This window comes from Camellia sinensis, chromosome 10, assembly GCF_055761805.1.
Source record: "Camellia sinensis isolate YWXY chromosome 10, ASM5576180v1, whole genome shotgun sequence".
NCBI classification, from domain to species: domain Eukaryota; kingdom Viridiplantae; phylum Streptophyta; class Magnoliopsida; order Ericales; family Theaceae; genus Camellia; species Camellia sinensis.
This window is the reverse complement of record NC_138970.1, coordinates 171,449,570-171,466,874: the sequence shown is the minus strand read 5'-3', so window position 1 is coordinate 171,466,874 and position 17,305 is coordinate 171,449,570. Positions and strand designations below refer to the sequence as shown.

General features: G+C 33.3%; 3 protein-coding genes across 3 annotated transcripts; 2 read left to right on the top strand and 1 right to left on the bottom strand.

Annotated features, from left to right (window-relative positions):
* The first annotated feature begins 3,424 nt into the window (after positions 1-3,424).
* On the top strand, positions 3,425-6,877 carry LOC114286498 (axial regulator YABBY 4). Its single transcript, XM_028229668.2, is given in 8 exon segments — positions 3,425-3,625; positions 3,798-3,938; positions 4,338-4,473; positions 4,562-4,610; positions 4,714-4,789; positions 5,095-5,190; positions 6,559-6,597; positions 6,600-6,877. Coding segments are annotated over 8 exon segments (654 nt in total). The 5' UTR covers positions 3,425-3,541; the 3' UTR covers positions 6,633-6,877.
* Positions 6,878-7,293: 416 nt separating this feature from the next.
* On the bottom strand, positions 7,294-8,847 carry LOC114286499 (uncharacterized). The gene is made up of 4 exons (XM_028229669.2): positions 8,658-8,847; positions 8,304-8,409; positions 7,815-7,892; positions 7,294-7,569 (listed from the first exon to the last, which is right to left on the bottom strand). The coding sequence occupies exons 1-4, from the start codon at positions 8,727-8,729 to the stop codon at positions 7,517-7,519; spliced, it is 309 nt and encodes a 102-aa protein (XP_028085470.2). The 5' UTR covers positions 8,730-8,847; the 3' UTR covers positions 7,294-7,516.
* Positions 8,848-15,318: 6,471 nt separating this feature from the next.
* Positions 15,319-16,624, top strand: LOC114286504 (uncharacterized). The gene is made up of 2 exons (XM_028229674.1): positions 15,319-16,400; positions 16,501-16,624. Exons 1-2 carry the CDS (start codon positions 15,319-15,321, stop codon positions 16,622-16,624), a joined length of 1,206 nt encoding a protein of 401 aa, XP_028085475.1.
* The last annotated feature ends 681 nt before the right edge of the window (positions 16,625-17,305 follow it).

The window sequence follows — 17,305 nt, the reverse complement described above, 5'->3', positions numbered from 1 at the left end:
ATGTAATGGGTGATTATTTTTATTTTCATTAAATTAGTTTCTATTTTTTCAAAATTCAAATATTGCGACAACTTTGATATCATTATTAAACTAAACCATTAAATCAAAAATCCAAAGCTAAAAACATTTCATATATTAAATATATCAATTACATATTAAAATCCTAACAACCACCCATTACATGATCATCATCCAAACACATATTAAAAATTAATTTGGTAAATAAATAAATGTCTAAAAGATTTATCAATGTTATATAATTTTATCTTTGGTAGATAGAAATAATTTTTAAAAATTGAAAGATATTTTTTTGATATTTATTTCTGTTAAATTAGTTTATATTTTATCAAATTGACGATTTTGCCCTTAAAATCAGGAAATAGTATCTTCAATTGTTCTGATTTGGAACAAGATTCAACATTCAAGGTCAAATGTGTCACAATTGAAAAGTTAGGAATCAAAATTATACGAGTCATAAACTATAGGGACTGTTAGCATAATTCGCCCAACTTAAAATATGAACAGTCAAATTGAAAAAAAAAAAAACTTTAATCACTAAAGTGAGAAAATAACTAAATATAAAAGGAGCAAAATATAATTTATCTCAAAATTAAAAGATTATAAATTTCTTAATATGGAAGCTTAAACATTAGAATTAACCTTCATTGTATGTCATGTCACCACAAATCAAAATCATCACTGCATTGTATGAGTGTTGTTGCCCTAAGACAGCTTTAGAAAGGGCAGTGATGGAGAGTTTTAGGTATAGAGCTCTAAATGGTGTTATATAGTATTGAAAAAAAAAAAAAAAAAATTTCAAAACATCACATCATAGATAGGTCCCACCCGTTAGAGCTCCAAAGCATCTCTAACTTAAAAAATCGAATAATGTTTGAGAATTTTAATATGGCTCTAATGATGTGGAGAGTGTAAGGTAGGGCCTACACTTCTCTTTCTACTCTCTTTTTTCCATCTCACTAAAGTTCTATTTAAAGCTCTATTATTAGAATTATGTATCATTACTGTTAGAAAATCAATAAAATGCTATTTTTCCATCATATGGTCAAATTGATTTATGAACTTACTATCAATCATCCCCTTCATCAAATTTATTTTGAATCTTAGCCCCGTTTAGGAATAGTTTGGGAATAGCATGTTTTAGTTAATTTTTGACTTTTTACAAAATGACATATAAAAAAATAAAAAGAATAATGTGATAAAGTGTTTTATCTTTTTTAACTATTTTAACAAAAAAAAAAAAAAAAAAATCACCTCAAACAGTCCTTATTTGGAATTTAAACCATACACCACAGTTTTTTGGCACTCATCTAAATAAAATTATAGACTATAATAAAGTGAGTCTATTACAAAAACAATAATATTACAAATTCATAATTTGTACTTAAAATTTTATCAAAATCAACATTGTATGACTGAGATTTATTTTATATATAGACTCCACAAAATACTAATTAAATCTTAATCACATTTGTTTTTGGAATAAATTTTTGGAAAAACTATATGCATGTGAGAGAATGGAAAAAAAATTACCAATACATGAGGGAGTGCAAGTTACACTCCCACAGTTTTTCATTTGCACTCCATCACAAACACATTTGCATCCCTATATATTGGTAATTTTTTTTCTCTTATTCCACTTACATGTAATTCTCCCTAAATTTCTTGACCCAAATTTTCGGCTAGTAGAGTTTCTCCACACAAAAAAGGGCAAAAAAATTAAGGGGGGGGAGGGGGGGTCACGTGCATGCACGTGGGTGAGTGAAGTTGGATACAGGTAAGTGGGTGTTTGGGGGGCATTTGGAGGGCTAAAAAGCATAGAAAGGGATGTCAAGTAAGAGCAAGGATCCTCTTCTTGAATTCTCTCCTTGACTCTCTTTTTATAGGGCCTTCGAATTCACTTTTAGGTTCAATTTTAATAATTCGAACCGTTCATATTTTAAGATTTATTCAGTATATCATACCTGTAAAAAGTCAAGTTAATCGGATATCAGAAAGTATGTGTTCAGAAAAATCGAACTACAAATTATATTTTAATAAATAGTTTTCCAAACAAATACTTTATGATATCCGATCAACTTGATTTTTTACAGATATGATATATTGAATAAATATTAAAATATGAACGGTTCAGATTATCAAAATTAGGCCTAAAAATAGACCCGAAAACCCTACAAGAAGGGAGTCAAGGAGAGGATTCAAAGAGAGGATCCCAATTCGTCAAGTAAACATGAATAAGAGAACACAGAAAGTAGAGTGGAGTTCTTTTCATTGTCAATTATACTTTCCTCTCTTTCAAGAAAGACAATTTCTAAGATGCCTTCCTTTCTCTCTCTTCACAGTCTTCTAGAAACTTCCCATGCCTTCAAACATAGTAAAAACTCATTGAACCTTCACTTTCATCTTCATGAATCAATCAGAGAGAGAGAGAGAGGCACAGAGAGACACAGAGGGGGATTTAATATGGAGAAAACAATACATGAAACAAACAAGCACTAGTCATTTTAGTCACTTAGAACTTTGAACCTGTGATGCCTCAAGAGTTGAAGATTGCAAGTGTTTCAATGAGAAAGTGAAATTCAATATAGTCAAAGTAACATGGGTGATAGTGTACCCGTGAATTGTTGTTTTCACCATGATAGGGTTGTATTTGTAATTTGGCTTTGAGTTTATAGCATCATGAATCCAAGCACATTGATTTCTGAATTACTCAAAAAAGAATTATTTGAAAAGTTATTAAAAAAATTTGAAATATGCGAATATATGTAAATCATATTTATTCTTAATGTAATTTATATCACACTAACACTTTATTTTTAAATAGTTTTTTAGACTATTTTGTCAAAAGATATTAATATATAAACAAAATGTTTATACAAATTGAGATAAATAACTTTTTAATACAAAATTTTCTATACACTATTTTGATTTACAATTTCAAAAAACGTTGTCAACACATTATTATGAGTGATTTTTTTAATAAAAATTTTGTATGTTAATTTTATTTTTTCAAACTCCCTAATTTTTTTTTCCCTTCCCCACAACAATTTATCAATAAAATTAGCCTATTTTTGAAAAAATAATAATAAAAAAAGCATTGCTATTCAAGACTAAATATTATATACTTATTTTCAAGTTTAATGATGTGACAATCAATTAGGATATCTGAGGCATCACTCTCACTCATATATTTCTTAATTATCAACCAATCATATCACTTACATATCATTAAATTTAAAAAATTAAATTTATAAAATAGATTCAAAAAGTTAACTTATATATTATTTCCTTAATAAAAAATAGATTCAAAAAATTAACTTATATATTATTTCCTTAATAAAAAATAAAATGCTGTAGCAATCATTAGTGACTCATTGTTTTATTTAGTGCCCACCTATCATCTAGGCTCTATGTATCTTCCCTAGCTTCCATACCCACTGTGTTTGTCTTCTTCTACTTCTTCTTCTTCTAACTCTCTCTCTCTCTCTCTCTCTCTCTCTCTCTCAGAGGGAGAAACAAAGCAATGTCTACAGCAGTGAACCATCTCTTTGACCTTCAAGAACAGATTTGCTATGTACAATGTGGTTATTGTACCACCATTTTACTGGTAATATATGCACAGTATTAGCATTGGAAGCTATATAGAGCATTAACCATTGATACCTCTCTTCATTAACACCTCTTTATGTTTTATGCATTCTATGATCTGTTTACTCTCATCTTTATCTTTTATCTTTTATCTTTTTTTGTTTGACATTATTTTTATTTTCAAAACTCAGGTAAGTGTTCCATGTAGCAGTCTGTCAATGGTGGTCACAGTCCGATGCGGCCACTGCACCAGCCTCCTCTCTGTGAACATGATGAAAGCCTCTTTTGTCCCTCTCCATCTTTTTGCTAATTCTCTCAACCAAGATGATGAGGTACTCAATCTTATCTCCGTCTTCTTCTTCTTCTACTTTTTTTTTTTTTTTTTTACACTTCTCACATAAAATTAACCCTAATAATGTTTTCAAAGTGTGGACATTTTTGGGATATGCCCTTTTGCAATGATGCATTTTCTCTTGCCTTTTTCTTTGATAAAAGCTTGTTAGTACCACCTTTCTACTCTTTGTTTTACATAAATGGATTTTGTTTTCTACTCTTTGATACTTTTTGTGTTCATCAATTTGCTTTTGATGTATCTCGTTGATTTATCAATAAAGTTTTTTCTTTTTGCGGATAAAAAAAAAAAGATCTAGTATTTTACCCATTAAAAAAAAGAAGAGAGGACATTTTTATGTCTACCGTAACCAAATTACTCTCTCTCTCTCTCTCTCCAGCCAAAAGAAGAAATTATCCCTCAAGAAGCAGAAACTCAAAAGGTTTTGGACAAGAGGAGCCCATCCCTCGTCATCTCATCGGATGATGACGAAGAAGAAGAAGATGCAGTTCTGGTGAATCATGTCGTCAATAAACGTACGCGAAGTGAAGTCATTGAATTTCTTGACGTTGAAAATTCAAAAAAATTTCGAACTTTGTTCTAATTTTGTTTGATTTTGAACAGCCCCAGAGAAGAGGCAAAGAGCTCCATCAGCTTACAACAACTTCATCAAGTAGGAAAATTCATCTTATAAAAAATTAATTGCGTGACATAAGAATAATACATATGGGGATTAAGTGTGAATTCTAGTTCTTACAAATTATTATACATAGCAGAGAAGAAATCAGAAGGCTCAAGGCCAAGTATCCCAACATGACTCACAAGGAAGCATTCAGTGCAGCTGCAAAAAATGTAAGTTTTCTAAATTCTAATGGACCAAAGATTAGGTCAGATCATGTCCCCAATCACTCTATCTTGTCTTAAAACACTTATAGTCGTTAAAACATTTGAGAATCTCAAGTGAGATCAGATTAAGTCACTCTGTTCTTTTATCTTAAAACACTTACAGTCGTTGAATCATCTATGCACAAAGATTATGAATATTTTTTTATTTATTTATTTTTGTATATAAAAAGTGACCTGGACATGAACTTGAAGAAATTGCTATATCAAGGGGAAACTAATTGAGTCTTTTGACATGTTATGAGCACTTTTAGTGGGCCCATTTCCCACCAATTCAGTACAAAAGAGATGGAGAAAGCTGTGGGCAGGGAGCTGAGAGAAAGATGCCAAGGACCTCAGATGTTGGAGAGGTAAATGATTCTTTAGGAAGCTTCTGATAGTTGGTGACTTTGATCAACAAAAGCCATTTGGCTTCTAAGCAAACTGTTTTAAACCAGATTTATGGACTGTTCTGTCATTTCGATTAGTGGCGTAATTAAGATGGTTAAATTGAGCAAACACATTGATTAAAGAGCTTCTCCAGAAATGAGATAAGGTTGAGTACATCTCATCTACAAATCCCACTTCAACATAATCATCGTGTGCTCTTTATATCGATTAGATAGACGTGAAGTGAGAGATGAGTAGGCTTGCTTATTCATCGATCAATCAACATTTAGTAGTTGTAGTCACATGGACTTGATTAAGAAATTGTACCTCCTTTCTTGGCCATAATCTGAATCTTAAACTTGTTTTTAGGTTTTTTATTATCACATGGCATTGATTATCTGACCTACAGCAGTGATTTATCAAATTTCTCAACTGCCTGATCTTAGTAGCAACTGTTTAACTGGTAACAAACAACAATATAATCACATCGATCAATGTCTCACTCACCAATCAAAAACTTGCCATCAAAAAATCACATTTAAAAAATGGGCTTGTTTGTTTTTTGTTTTCTTCCCTTTGTTTTTGTTTTTGGTATTTTCAAAAAAAAAAAAACAATGAAAAGTTCAAAAATACACATCGTTTTTATATCGTTTGATTTTTGTGCGAAGCTGGTTTTCAAGAATTTGAAAAAAAAAGTGCTTTCTATCTTTTTTTTTTTTTCTTTTCAAAAACAGTTCTCCCAACAAGGTTTTAAAACTTGACTGGCAAGTCGAATTTGACTTAAAAGGAACGAAACAAACCAAGCTAGAAAAGGGCTAACTTCTCTCCAGTTGATTTGTCTAATCCAACTTCTCTCTAGTTGATTTGGATGTCCTGTCCAAATTCTATGAAAGAAGTTATAGTCTATATCATGGTTTTAAATAACAGTATCAAGACAATAATCATATATATCTGCCGATTTTTAAAACCTTAGTCATCACAATAATGGACTCTCACTATCGGTCTCATAGGTTCTCTCACAAAAGTTAGATTAGACATCCAATCCAGCCGTAAATAAGCTAATCTATATGTTGAATTCACACTATACTAATTCAATTTTTATCACACAATCTCATTATTTGTAAAAAGTTGAAAATTTTTTCTAGGCTAATAGAATTACTGATTATAGATTTCACATATTGGATTATGAAGCCTGTCACTTTCATGGAGTTGAATGAGTAGATTGTCAAATTTATGATACACCATTTAGGGTTCTTGAACAATCAAGTTAAAAAACTCCATAATTTAACACCTAGTGTGTTTTGAGTAATTTATGCCACTAATAATGGGTGCATGGCTTTCTGGTTCAGGTCCATGTAGAAGGCAATGGTTTCCGTGAAAGAAAGGCTTCAAGGCATTCCATATGGACAAAGACACCCTTTGAGTAAAATAAAGAGAGCTCATCAATATTATGTTTCTCTTTTTAAGTTAGGTGTTTTTAGGGTTTCAATCATTTTTGCCTTTCTTAGGTAAAGATGCTCTTGAGAACGAGGTTTTCTAACTCAAGCTTTGTTGAAAAGTATGGTAGACAAAATGGGTGGTAAAAATATAATTGATGTAACTTGTCCAAACACAACACTTCTTCAGTTCTTGGTCCTATCAATTTCTAATAATTAAGCAAGTAATTTCAAGTTATATTTTTGGCATTGGGGATAGAACTAGGGTTAAGGTTAAGGGTATCATGATCGAGATTTAAATATCGACTGATACGTATTGAGATTTTAGACATTTAATATTAATATTTATTGATATATCAGTTGATATTGTTTAATATCAACTGGTATATAATTGTAGATCATGGCTATCTCAAAAACACAATTTGTGCTTTATGGGCATGCAATCTAAGGAGGATTTGTCATTTTGAAAACAATTGTTTTTTCTTTTCTTCAAAACTAATTATCTGTGTTTTTTGAAAAATAAAAATAGAAAATGAAAATACGACCAAACATGCCCTAAACATGCAAAGATGTAAACCTCATATGCATGTGAATGTAAGCGGAGAGACTGAGAGAGTGCTCAAATGATCATGCCTTTGACAATGGAGATAATAGAAAATAATATAAAAACTATACTCATTTTAGTCCCCATTTGATTGGGGTCTCCAATATAGATTCAGTTTCTAGATATAAGAACACTACCTGCAAGCTTTAGTATGAATTATAACCTCATGATATACTGTCTTAAAAGCCTAGCTAACAATACATGCACGCTACATTCTCATTCCTATTATATAAGTTCTCAGACTGGGTGGGATTTTATGATTCTCATTCACCTCCATAGTTTCCTTCTTGCAAACCTTTCTTTCTTGTGGATTTGTCTACCTGAGAATACAAATGCATACTCAAATGAGCAAACTATCTTTAAGGATACTTTTAAGACGGTCTTTGGATCTTGAATTAAAGGACATATTTATAAAGGAAAAGGAAAGGAAAAAAGTTCATTTTTCATCAACCTTTCTCTTCACTTCTCATTTTGCTCAACAAATCTAAGATTTAAACACAATCTTAGTTTTTTTTTTTTTTAATGGCTAGACAAGGAAAAGACCATGAAAAGTTCAAGGGCTTACTCATGAAAGGCCTTGGAGAAATGCCATGGAAATAAGCTTGAAAGAAGCCCTTGTTCTCTTTTAGTAGTTCTCTCCACACTGCAACAACCACCAACTTATCATTAAGTAAACCATTGAATCCACACACACCACACTCATGCACGCAGACATAAGTTAGGACTGTAAAATGAACCAAACTATTCAAACTCAAACAAATTGAACTTAAACATATTTTTGAAATTGTTAATTTTATGAGCTTAAGTCGATTAGATTCACTATAAACATCAATGCTATTCGAGTGCAGCTCAATTAAAATTGGTTTAAGATCTACTCAAAATGTAAATAAGTCAAAGTTTGAACATATTTAACTTAATTTGAAAAAGATACACAAGTGCATGAGTAAGAATCAAAATATGCCAAAATGCTATAGCTCATATGAAGATCAAACACAGTTCTAGCTGGTAGCTACATACTATTCATGAGAGAGAGAGAGAGAGAGAGAGAGTGGACCTGTAAGCGTAACAAGGGGTTGAACACTAGCATGCTCTGCAAGCGCCTTTATGCATTGATCTCGGTTCATATGAAGAAGCAAACACCTTTCTATAAGATGTTGAACCTGTAATTCACATGCCCAAGAACTAACATAAATTCAAAATCATTTGGAAACGGTTTCATAACCAATAACGACATCCAGACAAAGCAAAAAAAATTATGATTGATTCTATGTGATATTGGCTAATATATGATCGTATTACTGATATTGACACCGTTATTTAAAAGTATATGATTATCATTCAATTTCCTTTCTTTGTGTATGATGAGAGAGAGAGAGAGAGAGAGAGAGAGAGAGAGAGAGAGAGTTACCATGCGGATGTAGCTATGAGGGTGGCAATGCAAACAAGGAAAGGGATGATAGTTATGAATCGTATGAAACATCGTTTCTCAATAGAAATGGACAAAAACAGAAGGGAATGATAGAAGTTTAAAAAGAGAGAGAGAATAGAAGAGGGAAAAAGTGCAAGGGAGGGAAAGACAGATATTTGGAGGATATTTCGAGGACTATATAAAATGTGGGGAATAGAAAAGTAAATAGAGAGTGACTGTTATCCACAGATATCCAAGTGAAGGGCCAAAAAAGCACAAGTAATCCAAACTATAGATTCACCTCATCTTTTAGGAGATAAGAGAAAGTTGGGTTTTTGGTTTGAGATTGTGAAGATGAAGTTTTTGATGATGACTTGCATATACAAATCTTCGTGGCCAATCTTATAGCCACTTGAACAATCATCATTCAGATGCACCTATTTACTGCTCTTCTCTTCTGCCATGAATGATCAGTGGTCCACCATTCTTCGTACAGTGGTTATATATTGGGCCTCTCAAGTGTTGATGGATGATTAACAACCTTTAGATCATAGATAGATACCTTAGTTTTGGTTTCTGAGAATGGCCAATGTGCAACCATTAATGGTGTAACTATTGGTGAACTAATTAAGCAGCAAAAACAAAGGGTTGGTTTTGGCATCATGTTTGGTCCCATTTTTTTAAATTATTTTTTCAAAAAGTGATTTAAAAATTTTATTTTGAAAAAAGATTTTTGTTTGATTTTCAAAAAAAAAATATATTATTGCAAATTCAAATTTCCCTCCAATTTAAGGGGAGACAATTTTTTTAAAAAAAATTGTCACACCAAAAAATACTCCCATATTAGTTATATATATATATATATATATATATGTACATGCTATATATGTATAAAAACATAATTTTGATATGTATCTATTTATAGGTATATATCCTACCATTAAATGTGTAACTTTATTATAAAATTTTTACTCATTTCAACCATAGAAAATGTAATTTTTTTTACAAATTGACATAAAAAAAAAAAAAAAAAACTGTAACCAACTTACAAGTTTTGCAATAATCAAATACAAAAAATTTGGACATTTTCTTATGCCAATTTTTGACGATATTACACATTTGTGTTGATGTTACTATATTTTAAAGATAGAGTGAGTCTAATACGTAATAAATAACAAAACACATTGTAAAAGATTATTTTAAATTATTTTAAATAAATAAACACGTTGTAAAAGATGAAGTGAGTCATATAGACTGTACTGATGCTCTTCCTAGTCACGTGAGGAATAAACTCAAAAAAAGCAACTAGAAGCTAGATTTTGAAAACTTCATCCAGTTTTCAAAATGTCGAGGATACACCAGCTAGCTTAGTTGCTAGCTCAGCTAGCTTAGGTTGCAGTCGCAGCTTCAAGCTATAGCTCCAACCACAAGCTTTAACCACAGCTTTGCTGAAGTCATCAGGTTAGATATTTTGAATAGATATTTGTAGAATTAGTTAGGGGTTAGTTAAAGTGGTTGTTAGTTTGTTAGATCCATCCATTATATTGTATATAAGTATAAGTGATGTATGGACTGGTAATTGATTGAGAATGAAATAGATTTGATTACAAAACTTCTTTATGGTATCAGAGCATGCTAAGCTCTATCAAGCAACTGATCCATGACAACATCACTTTCTTCTTCTTTTCCTTCGAATCTGACTTTACTGATCTCTAATCTGTCATCCTTTGTTACAGTCAAGCTTGATGGAACAAATTTCATCATCTGGCAATCTCAGCTCTCGAATGTTCTTCGAGCCACCAATCTTCTTGGTTATGTTGATGGCTCAATCACATGTCCTTCATCTACAATCATTGATTCAATAAGGAGTTCAGTACCTAATCTCGAATTTCTTCAATGAACTACGATTGATGCACATTTGTTAAGTTGCATCACTGCAACTCTTACACCATCGATCTATGCATCTGTTCTTTAATTTCATCACTGTTCAGAGGTATGGACATCTCTGCAAAAGCGATTTACAACTTTATCTCGTTTGCATGTTCATCAATTAAAAAATAAACTAAATAGTGTTGCTAAGAAATCAGATACAATAGAAGAATATCTGCCCAAAATCAAGGTCATAGTTAGTCAATTAGCTTTGGCCAATGTTATCATTGATGATGAGGATCTGGTTCTCATTACTCTGAATGGTCTTCCTTCAGAGTATGATGCTTTTTCCACCACAATTTGTGCTCAACCAGAAGTTATTACTATGGATAATCTCTCATCCTTGCTATGTTTTGAGGCTCTTCATTTAGATTCGAAGAATAAAAAATCTATAGAATCAACTATAGCTTTTTCTACAATTAAGGGATCTGACAATTCACGAGCTCAGCCTTTTAATCAACCTCGTGGTCGATCTTATTCTAGAGGAGGAAGAGATAGTCGTACTCAGGGATCCTACAGAGGATATGGATACAGATGTTATGGAGGATCTTACAGAGGTTCTATCAAGAGTTTCTAATAAATTTTGTCAAATTTATGGAGGTTCTAGTCATTCTGCATTAGACTGCTGGCTTCGTATGGATCCACAATTCCACTCTTCATTTCAGTCTCAGTCTTCACAAACAAGTAACTTTAGTTCACAGTCACCATCAAGAGCTTTTGTTACTGCTTCTAATGCTTCTATGTCTCCATCCTCATCATCTGCCCCATGTCCATGGTTCTTAGACTTTGCAGCTACAGATCATATGACCAATGATCTTAGCCAACTCAGTTGTTATCAGCCCTATCAAGGATTAGATCAGATTACTACAGGAGATGGTAATTCTATTCCTATACAACATACTGGTAAAGGTCTTCTTCCCACTCCTCATCATCTCTTTAAGCTTAACAATGTGCTTTATACAGATTCTTTATCATCTAATTTGGTCTCTATTCGAAAATTGGCTTAAGATAACAATTGCATTATCAGTTTTGATGATACTCATTTTGTGATTCAGGACAAGGTTACAAAGAGAATTCTTCACAAAGGCTCTAATCTACATGACTTGTACCATTTCTTTTCCACTGCTGCCTCACTTACTCTCACTCCTCATTCTGCAGCAACACACACCAGTTTCACATCTCAAGTGCATTCTAGTTCTTCTTCTGCTGTTAGTACTATATGGCATAATAGGTTAGACCATCCTAGTAGTTTGAAATTCAAGCATCTTAGGTCTCATTTTCATCTTAAAAATCCTGCTTCTATTTAGGTTCATGAATGTGTTGATTATTGTGTTGCCAAGAGTCATAAATTACCTTTTTCATTGTCTAATTCCACTATCAATAAACCTCTTGCTTTAATACACAGTGATGTTTGGGGCCTCTTTTCTTCCACTTCTGGTTACAAATACTATGTTCTCTTTGTGGATGATTTTAGTAGATTTACATGGTTGTATCCATTAGCTTACAAAAGTGAAGTATATGATATGTTTCTTGAATTCAAAGCTTATGCAGAAAAATAATTTTCTACATCTCTTCAGATGTTTAGAACTGATGGTGGCATAGAGTTTTTTAATAATAAAATGAAGCAGTTCACTTTGTCTCAAGGTATTGTTCATCAACACTCATGTCCTTGTACACCATCTCAAAATGGTATGGCTGAAAGGAAGCACAAACACCTCACTGAAGTTGCAATTGCTTTACTTTATCACTCATTTGTTCCTCTTCATTACTGGTTTGATGCCATTGCTTGTGCCACTTATCTTATAAATAGACTGCCCTCTTCCAAATTGGCATACAAAACTCCTTTTGAAACTCTTTCACAGCAAACTGGATTTTTCTATTCTTAAGATGTTTGGTTGTTAGTGTTTCCCTTGGCTTAAACTTTACATTTCTACCAAATTGTACACTAAATCTATTGAGTGTTTTTTTTTAGGCTATCATCCTTTTGCTAAGGGTTACAGGTGTCTTGATCCCAAAACTAGCACCATTTATCTTTCCAAACATGTGTTGTTCAATGAACAAGTTTTTCCTTTTGCTCACTTCTCTTCTTCTTCTTCCTCTCAGTTACCTTCTCTTCAGGTTTTTTTTTCTGGGCCTCTTATTTTTCATCTTTTTTTTTCAGTTTAACATCATTCTTCTTCTTTCAGCAATCCTAATCCTTCTACTGTTTCTCTTAGTCCTTCTCCATCTCAGTCACAGTCTTCTTTACCTTTTCTTACTTCTCCTCCTTAGCCTTCTATTCCTATTACCTCTATTTCTATTCGATTACCTATACCTGCTCCTTCTTCTTCCATTCCTTCTGATCCTTCTATTTCTAACTGTCATCCTATGGTCACTACACTACAAGAAAATGCACATTTGGCGACTAATTTTGGCGACTAAAATTTAATTTTGTCGGCATTGGTTCAATATTTACCTACTAAAATATTTAGTCGATAAATATTTGTAATTGGCTACTAAATTTAAATTTAGTCGACTAAAATTTAACTTTTTAGCGACTAAATAGGATATTAGTCACTGTTAGTGTACAACTTAGGCTAAAAAAAAAGTAAATTTAATCTGTAATATTTCTTTTTCCTAACTAAAATAGAACTTAGTCGCGAAATAGGACTTATAGCGACCAAAAATTTCGTCGTTGTTCAGTGATAATTGATTCCTTTCCCGACTAAGTACGAAATTAGTCGCGATAGGTTGAAATTTCAACTCGTGCCACTTCATTAATTGATGCGCGCGCGTTGATCTATAGGTAACAGTGTATCACACACAAGTGAACAACAGTGTATCACACACACACCTCACCAAATCTCACAGAAATCAGCCCCCCTCACTATATTCTACTGTACAGGCGACATTACGACGGCCACCGCCACCAGTGCAATCATCACCGTCGCAGCTACACATCACAGGTTCTCTCTCTCTGTCTCTCTCTCCCTCGCGCTATGCTTCTCAGTCTGTCTGTACGTCCATCTCTCGCTCTCTCGCTTGAGCTCTCTCACATAGTCTATCTATCTGTTTGTCTCTGTCTATCTCTTTCTCTCTCTCTCTGTCTCCCTCTTTCTGTGTTTCCCCCATTTCTGACATTGTTGCTGTAGGGTTCATTCAAATTTGTTGTTGTAATTGATTAAAAATTTCGAACATGATGTTTAATGTGTATGAAACTAACCTTGCAATAAGGTGATGAAAACAATACTGGGTTTCATTAATTTGGGATTGCAATAGCTCATATCTGAATGGATTTGATTTTGAAAAAAGTTACTTTGTTTTTTGTTCTTTTTTTGTTTGTTTGTTTGTTTGTAGTGTTGTGAATGGATTGGATTTTGAAGCATGCCATGTTGGTTGTTTTGTTTATAGTCTTGAAGTGGATTAGATTTTACAGAAATGTTTAACATTTTTTCAAAGGATATTATAAAGGGAAAATTATCATTCAAGGGATGTTTTTGAAAATTATTACATGAGAAAAATTTTATAATTTAATTATTAATATTTATCATTTTTTTGTAATTTTTTTATACCATTTTTTTGTTTTTTTTTTCCTATTATAAATACACCTTTTGAAGTTTATTAAAAGCATAATTTTTTTCCCCCTCATGTTTGGAAAATTATATCTTAACCCTTGATGTTTCTAATCATATAGCAAATGACATTTTTCCATTAATCAACTGTTACATGAATTTTCATGGGTCCATAATTCTGTATTATATGATGATTTGGTGTTGTTCTATGTAATTGTGTGTTTTTCAAGTCTTTACACTCAAATGACATGAGTTGAATGAATTTTGCAAAGCTTACATGAATTTTTAAAAGAAAGGATTATCTAATCAAATTTAAGAATAAAAACTTGAATTTTTGAGTTGGAAGTTCTTTGCATAGTAGTTGGTATTTTGGACATATCTTCTTCATACGACATCAAATTGAGATGAATCAAGCGACATTGGAAATTTAACTCAAAGGGATACAAATCATTATCTCACAATAATTTCTCAACTCAGCCATATTGGAGGTCAAAAAAGAAGATACATTTAAGGTAAAAAATTTGAAATTCTGCACACAAGACAAATTGCATCCACCAATTTTGAAAATCTTATCTCATTCATTCAAGTCCAAACCGTACAAATCTACTGTCTAAATTGAAGCCCTAGAAGTCTAGTTTCAATTGAAACTAGATTCATGTTGAAATTCATAGCATGGAGGAGAACAAAATATCAGACATAACTCAATGTGTTCAACAATTAGCCACCAAATTGGACTTTCCAAATCTTCTATATTCAACCATTGTTAGTTGCATTTATGAGAATATCTGTATAATAAAGCAGGATGATTTTTTAATTTGTCCAATAAGACAGTTGGACGGCTCAGATCTGTTCAAACTACAAAACAATGGCTATGATATATCCTACTTTCTCACTTCTCTCTCTTGCTTTTTCTTTTTCTCACCCACCTTCCCATGATCCCATGAATAATCCTATGAATGATCTTATGATCCCACCTTCCTCCTTTTATTTTTATTTTTTCCTTTTCTCACCCCTTCTATTTTTTTATTTTTTTTATTTTCCTCCTTGTTTATTTAATTTTTTTTTCTTTTTGTTCATTTATTTTTATTTACACCGTGCCTTGAGGCACGGGTATACACCAGTCCTTAAATATTTGGAGAGGAATGACTTTGTAGGGTCTTGGCATCAGAAAAGTGAGAACCATGAATGAATGTCTTCTTCTCAAATGGTGGTGGAGATTTGGGGGTGAATCTGCTGCTCTTTGGAAACAAGTAATTCTCAGCAAATACCCACAGTTAGGTGGGTCTCGGTGGCCAGTTCAAGAGGTTAATTCCAGATGGTCTATGGTGTGGAGGGATATATTGGGGGTAGCTGTTAAGTGCCCTGAATTGCTGGAATTTTTCAAAGCTAACTCAAGGATCAGTATTGGGGATGGGAGGCTCACAAAATTTTGGATGGATCTGTGGCTTGGTAGCGATTGTTTAAAAAATCTATTTCCTCGACTATTCTCTGTGTCTATGCATAAAGGGGAATCACTAGCAGTGGTTAAGAGTAGGAGCACTGATAATGAGGATTGGGGGTTGGTTTTCAGAAGAGTTCTGTTCCAATGGGAATTGGATGACCTGAGGAGGTTAAAGGAGCTGTTGCGCACTGCCCCAGAGCTTAGGAATGGCGTGGCTGATGGGTTATTTTGGAGTGCAGATAAGTCTGGAAGTTTCACTGTTAACTCTGTCTATAAGTGGTGTGAATTATCCCCTACTCTGCCTGCAAATTTGAAGGATCTCATATGGAGGAATGCTGCCCCTCCGAAAGTGCAATTTCTGGGGTGGTTAGTATGGAAAGGGAGGATTAAGACCACTAGCTATTTGCAAAGGATTGGAGCAATCAATGCTGATTCTGATGTTAGTTGTAAATTCTGCAGAAATGAATTAGAGACTGCCACTCATGTGCTACTGTGCTGTCCGTTTAGCTGGCGAGTTTGGTCCAATATCATTGGCTGGTGGGGTGTATCTTGGGTGCAGCCGGGATCACTGACTGGTCTGTTTCAGTGGTGGTCTGGATTTAGATGTAAAAACAGACTGAAGGTACTCTGGAAGATACTACCTTTGGCTGTGTTTTGGTCTCTATGGAAGCAGAGAAATGAAATCACTTTTGGGGACTCACATGTGGATTTTAAAAAGCTATGTGAACTTATTAAAACAAGGATCGCATTGTGGTTCAGAGCGTATAGTCCTTCTTTCTGCTATTCCGTGAATGATTTGGTGTTTAACTTGCAAAGTGTCAAGTTCTGCATTATGCATTGAGGGCGAATGCTGACTGGCTGAATTGCTGGAATTTTTCCTTATTCTGAATTCTGAATTCTGTGATGCATATAATTTCTACAGTTTGATTCTTGCTGGAATTTTGCACTCTAATTCTGTTTCTGAGCTGGGCTGTGCAGAGGAGGAAGATTCAAAATTATGGTGCTATTTGTTTCAGATGCCAGCTGGGGGTTATAGTTCTAATTGAGTAATTAGGTGCATGCTGGTTCTGATATTTGATAGACACAATGGGCCTGCTGCTGTTATATACTCCAAGGAGAATCTCTTGTTTTTGGCTGCTATCCCATCAGATCTCAACAGAGATGAGTGGGTTGAAGCATTGGGTTCATATTTGAAGCATCTCATTTGGTATGCTTTGTTTGAGCTTTATTTGAGTTGTTGGAATTCATGGCAATATAGCTCAGAAAATCTGTTTCATCTGTTCAGTTGTGGCGCTTCAAATGGGTTGGTGCAGGGCCTGATCTGATTGGTGCCATTTTGAGTACTGTGTTTGTCCGTTCTGGTTTTGGTGATTTAGTGCCTAAGCTATCTGGTTTTTCTGGTTTTTTTTTTCTCTGTTGTGTTAGTTCGTTGGTTTCTCACCAACCTGGAGGTTGGAGCTTGTTTTAGCTCCAAGCTCCACTTTATTGATGTAATTTCCTTTCCATCAATAAACTTTTCCTTTTGCCGATCAAAAAAAAAAATTTCTCTATAAATAGAAAGGTTGGGTTGATTAAATGGGGAGAAGAAGTGAAGGAGAGTGTGTAGAGAAAGTTTTTTTTCCAAGGTCTCTTCCAAGAGAGTATGACAATTTCTACAATCATATGTATCTAATCTTCTTACCCTTAGGGCTTAGATGAAGCCCTACACAAGAAACATTTGAGGTTCT

Coding starts and splice junctions, on each gene's coding strand:
- LOC114286499 (XM_028229669.2), bottom strand. CDS start 8,729: ATGTTTCATACGATTCATAACTATCATCCCTTTCCTTGTTTGCATTGC. Junction 8,410..8,657: donor CTCATAGCTACATCCGCATG/GTAACTCTCTCT, acceptor TGTGAATTACAG/GTTCAACATCTTATAGAAAG. Junction 7,570..7,814: donor TTCTCCAAGGCCTTTCATGA/GTAAGCCCTTGA, acceptor TTGTATTCTCAG/GTAGACAAATCCACAAGAAA.
- LOC114286504 (XM_028229674.1), top strand. CDS start 15,319: ATGAATGAATGTCTTCTTCTCAAATGGTGGTGGAGATTTGGGGGTGAA. Junction 16,401..16,500: donor TTTAACTTGCAAAGTGTCAA/GTTCTGCATTAT, acceptor TAATTTCTACAG/TTTGATTCTTGCTGGAATTT.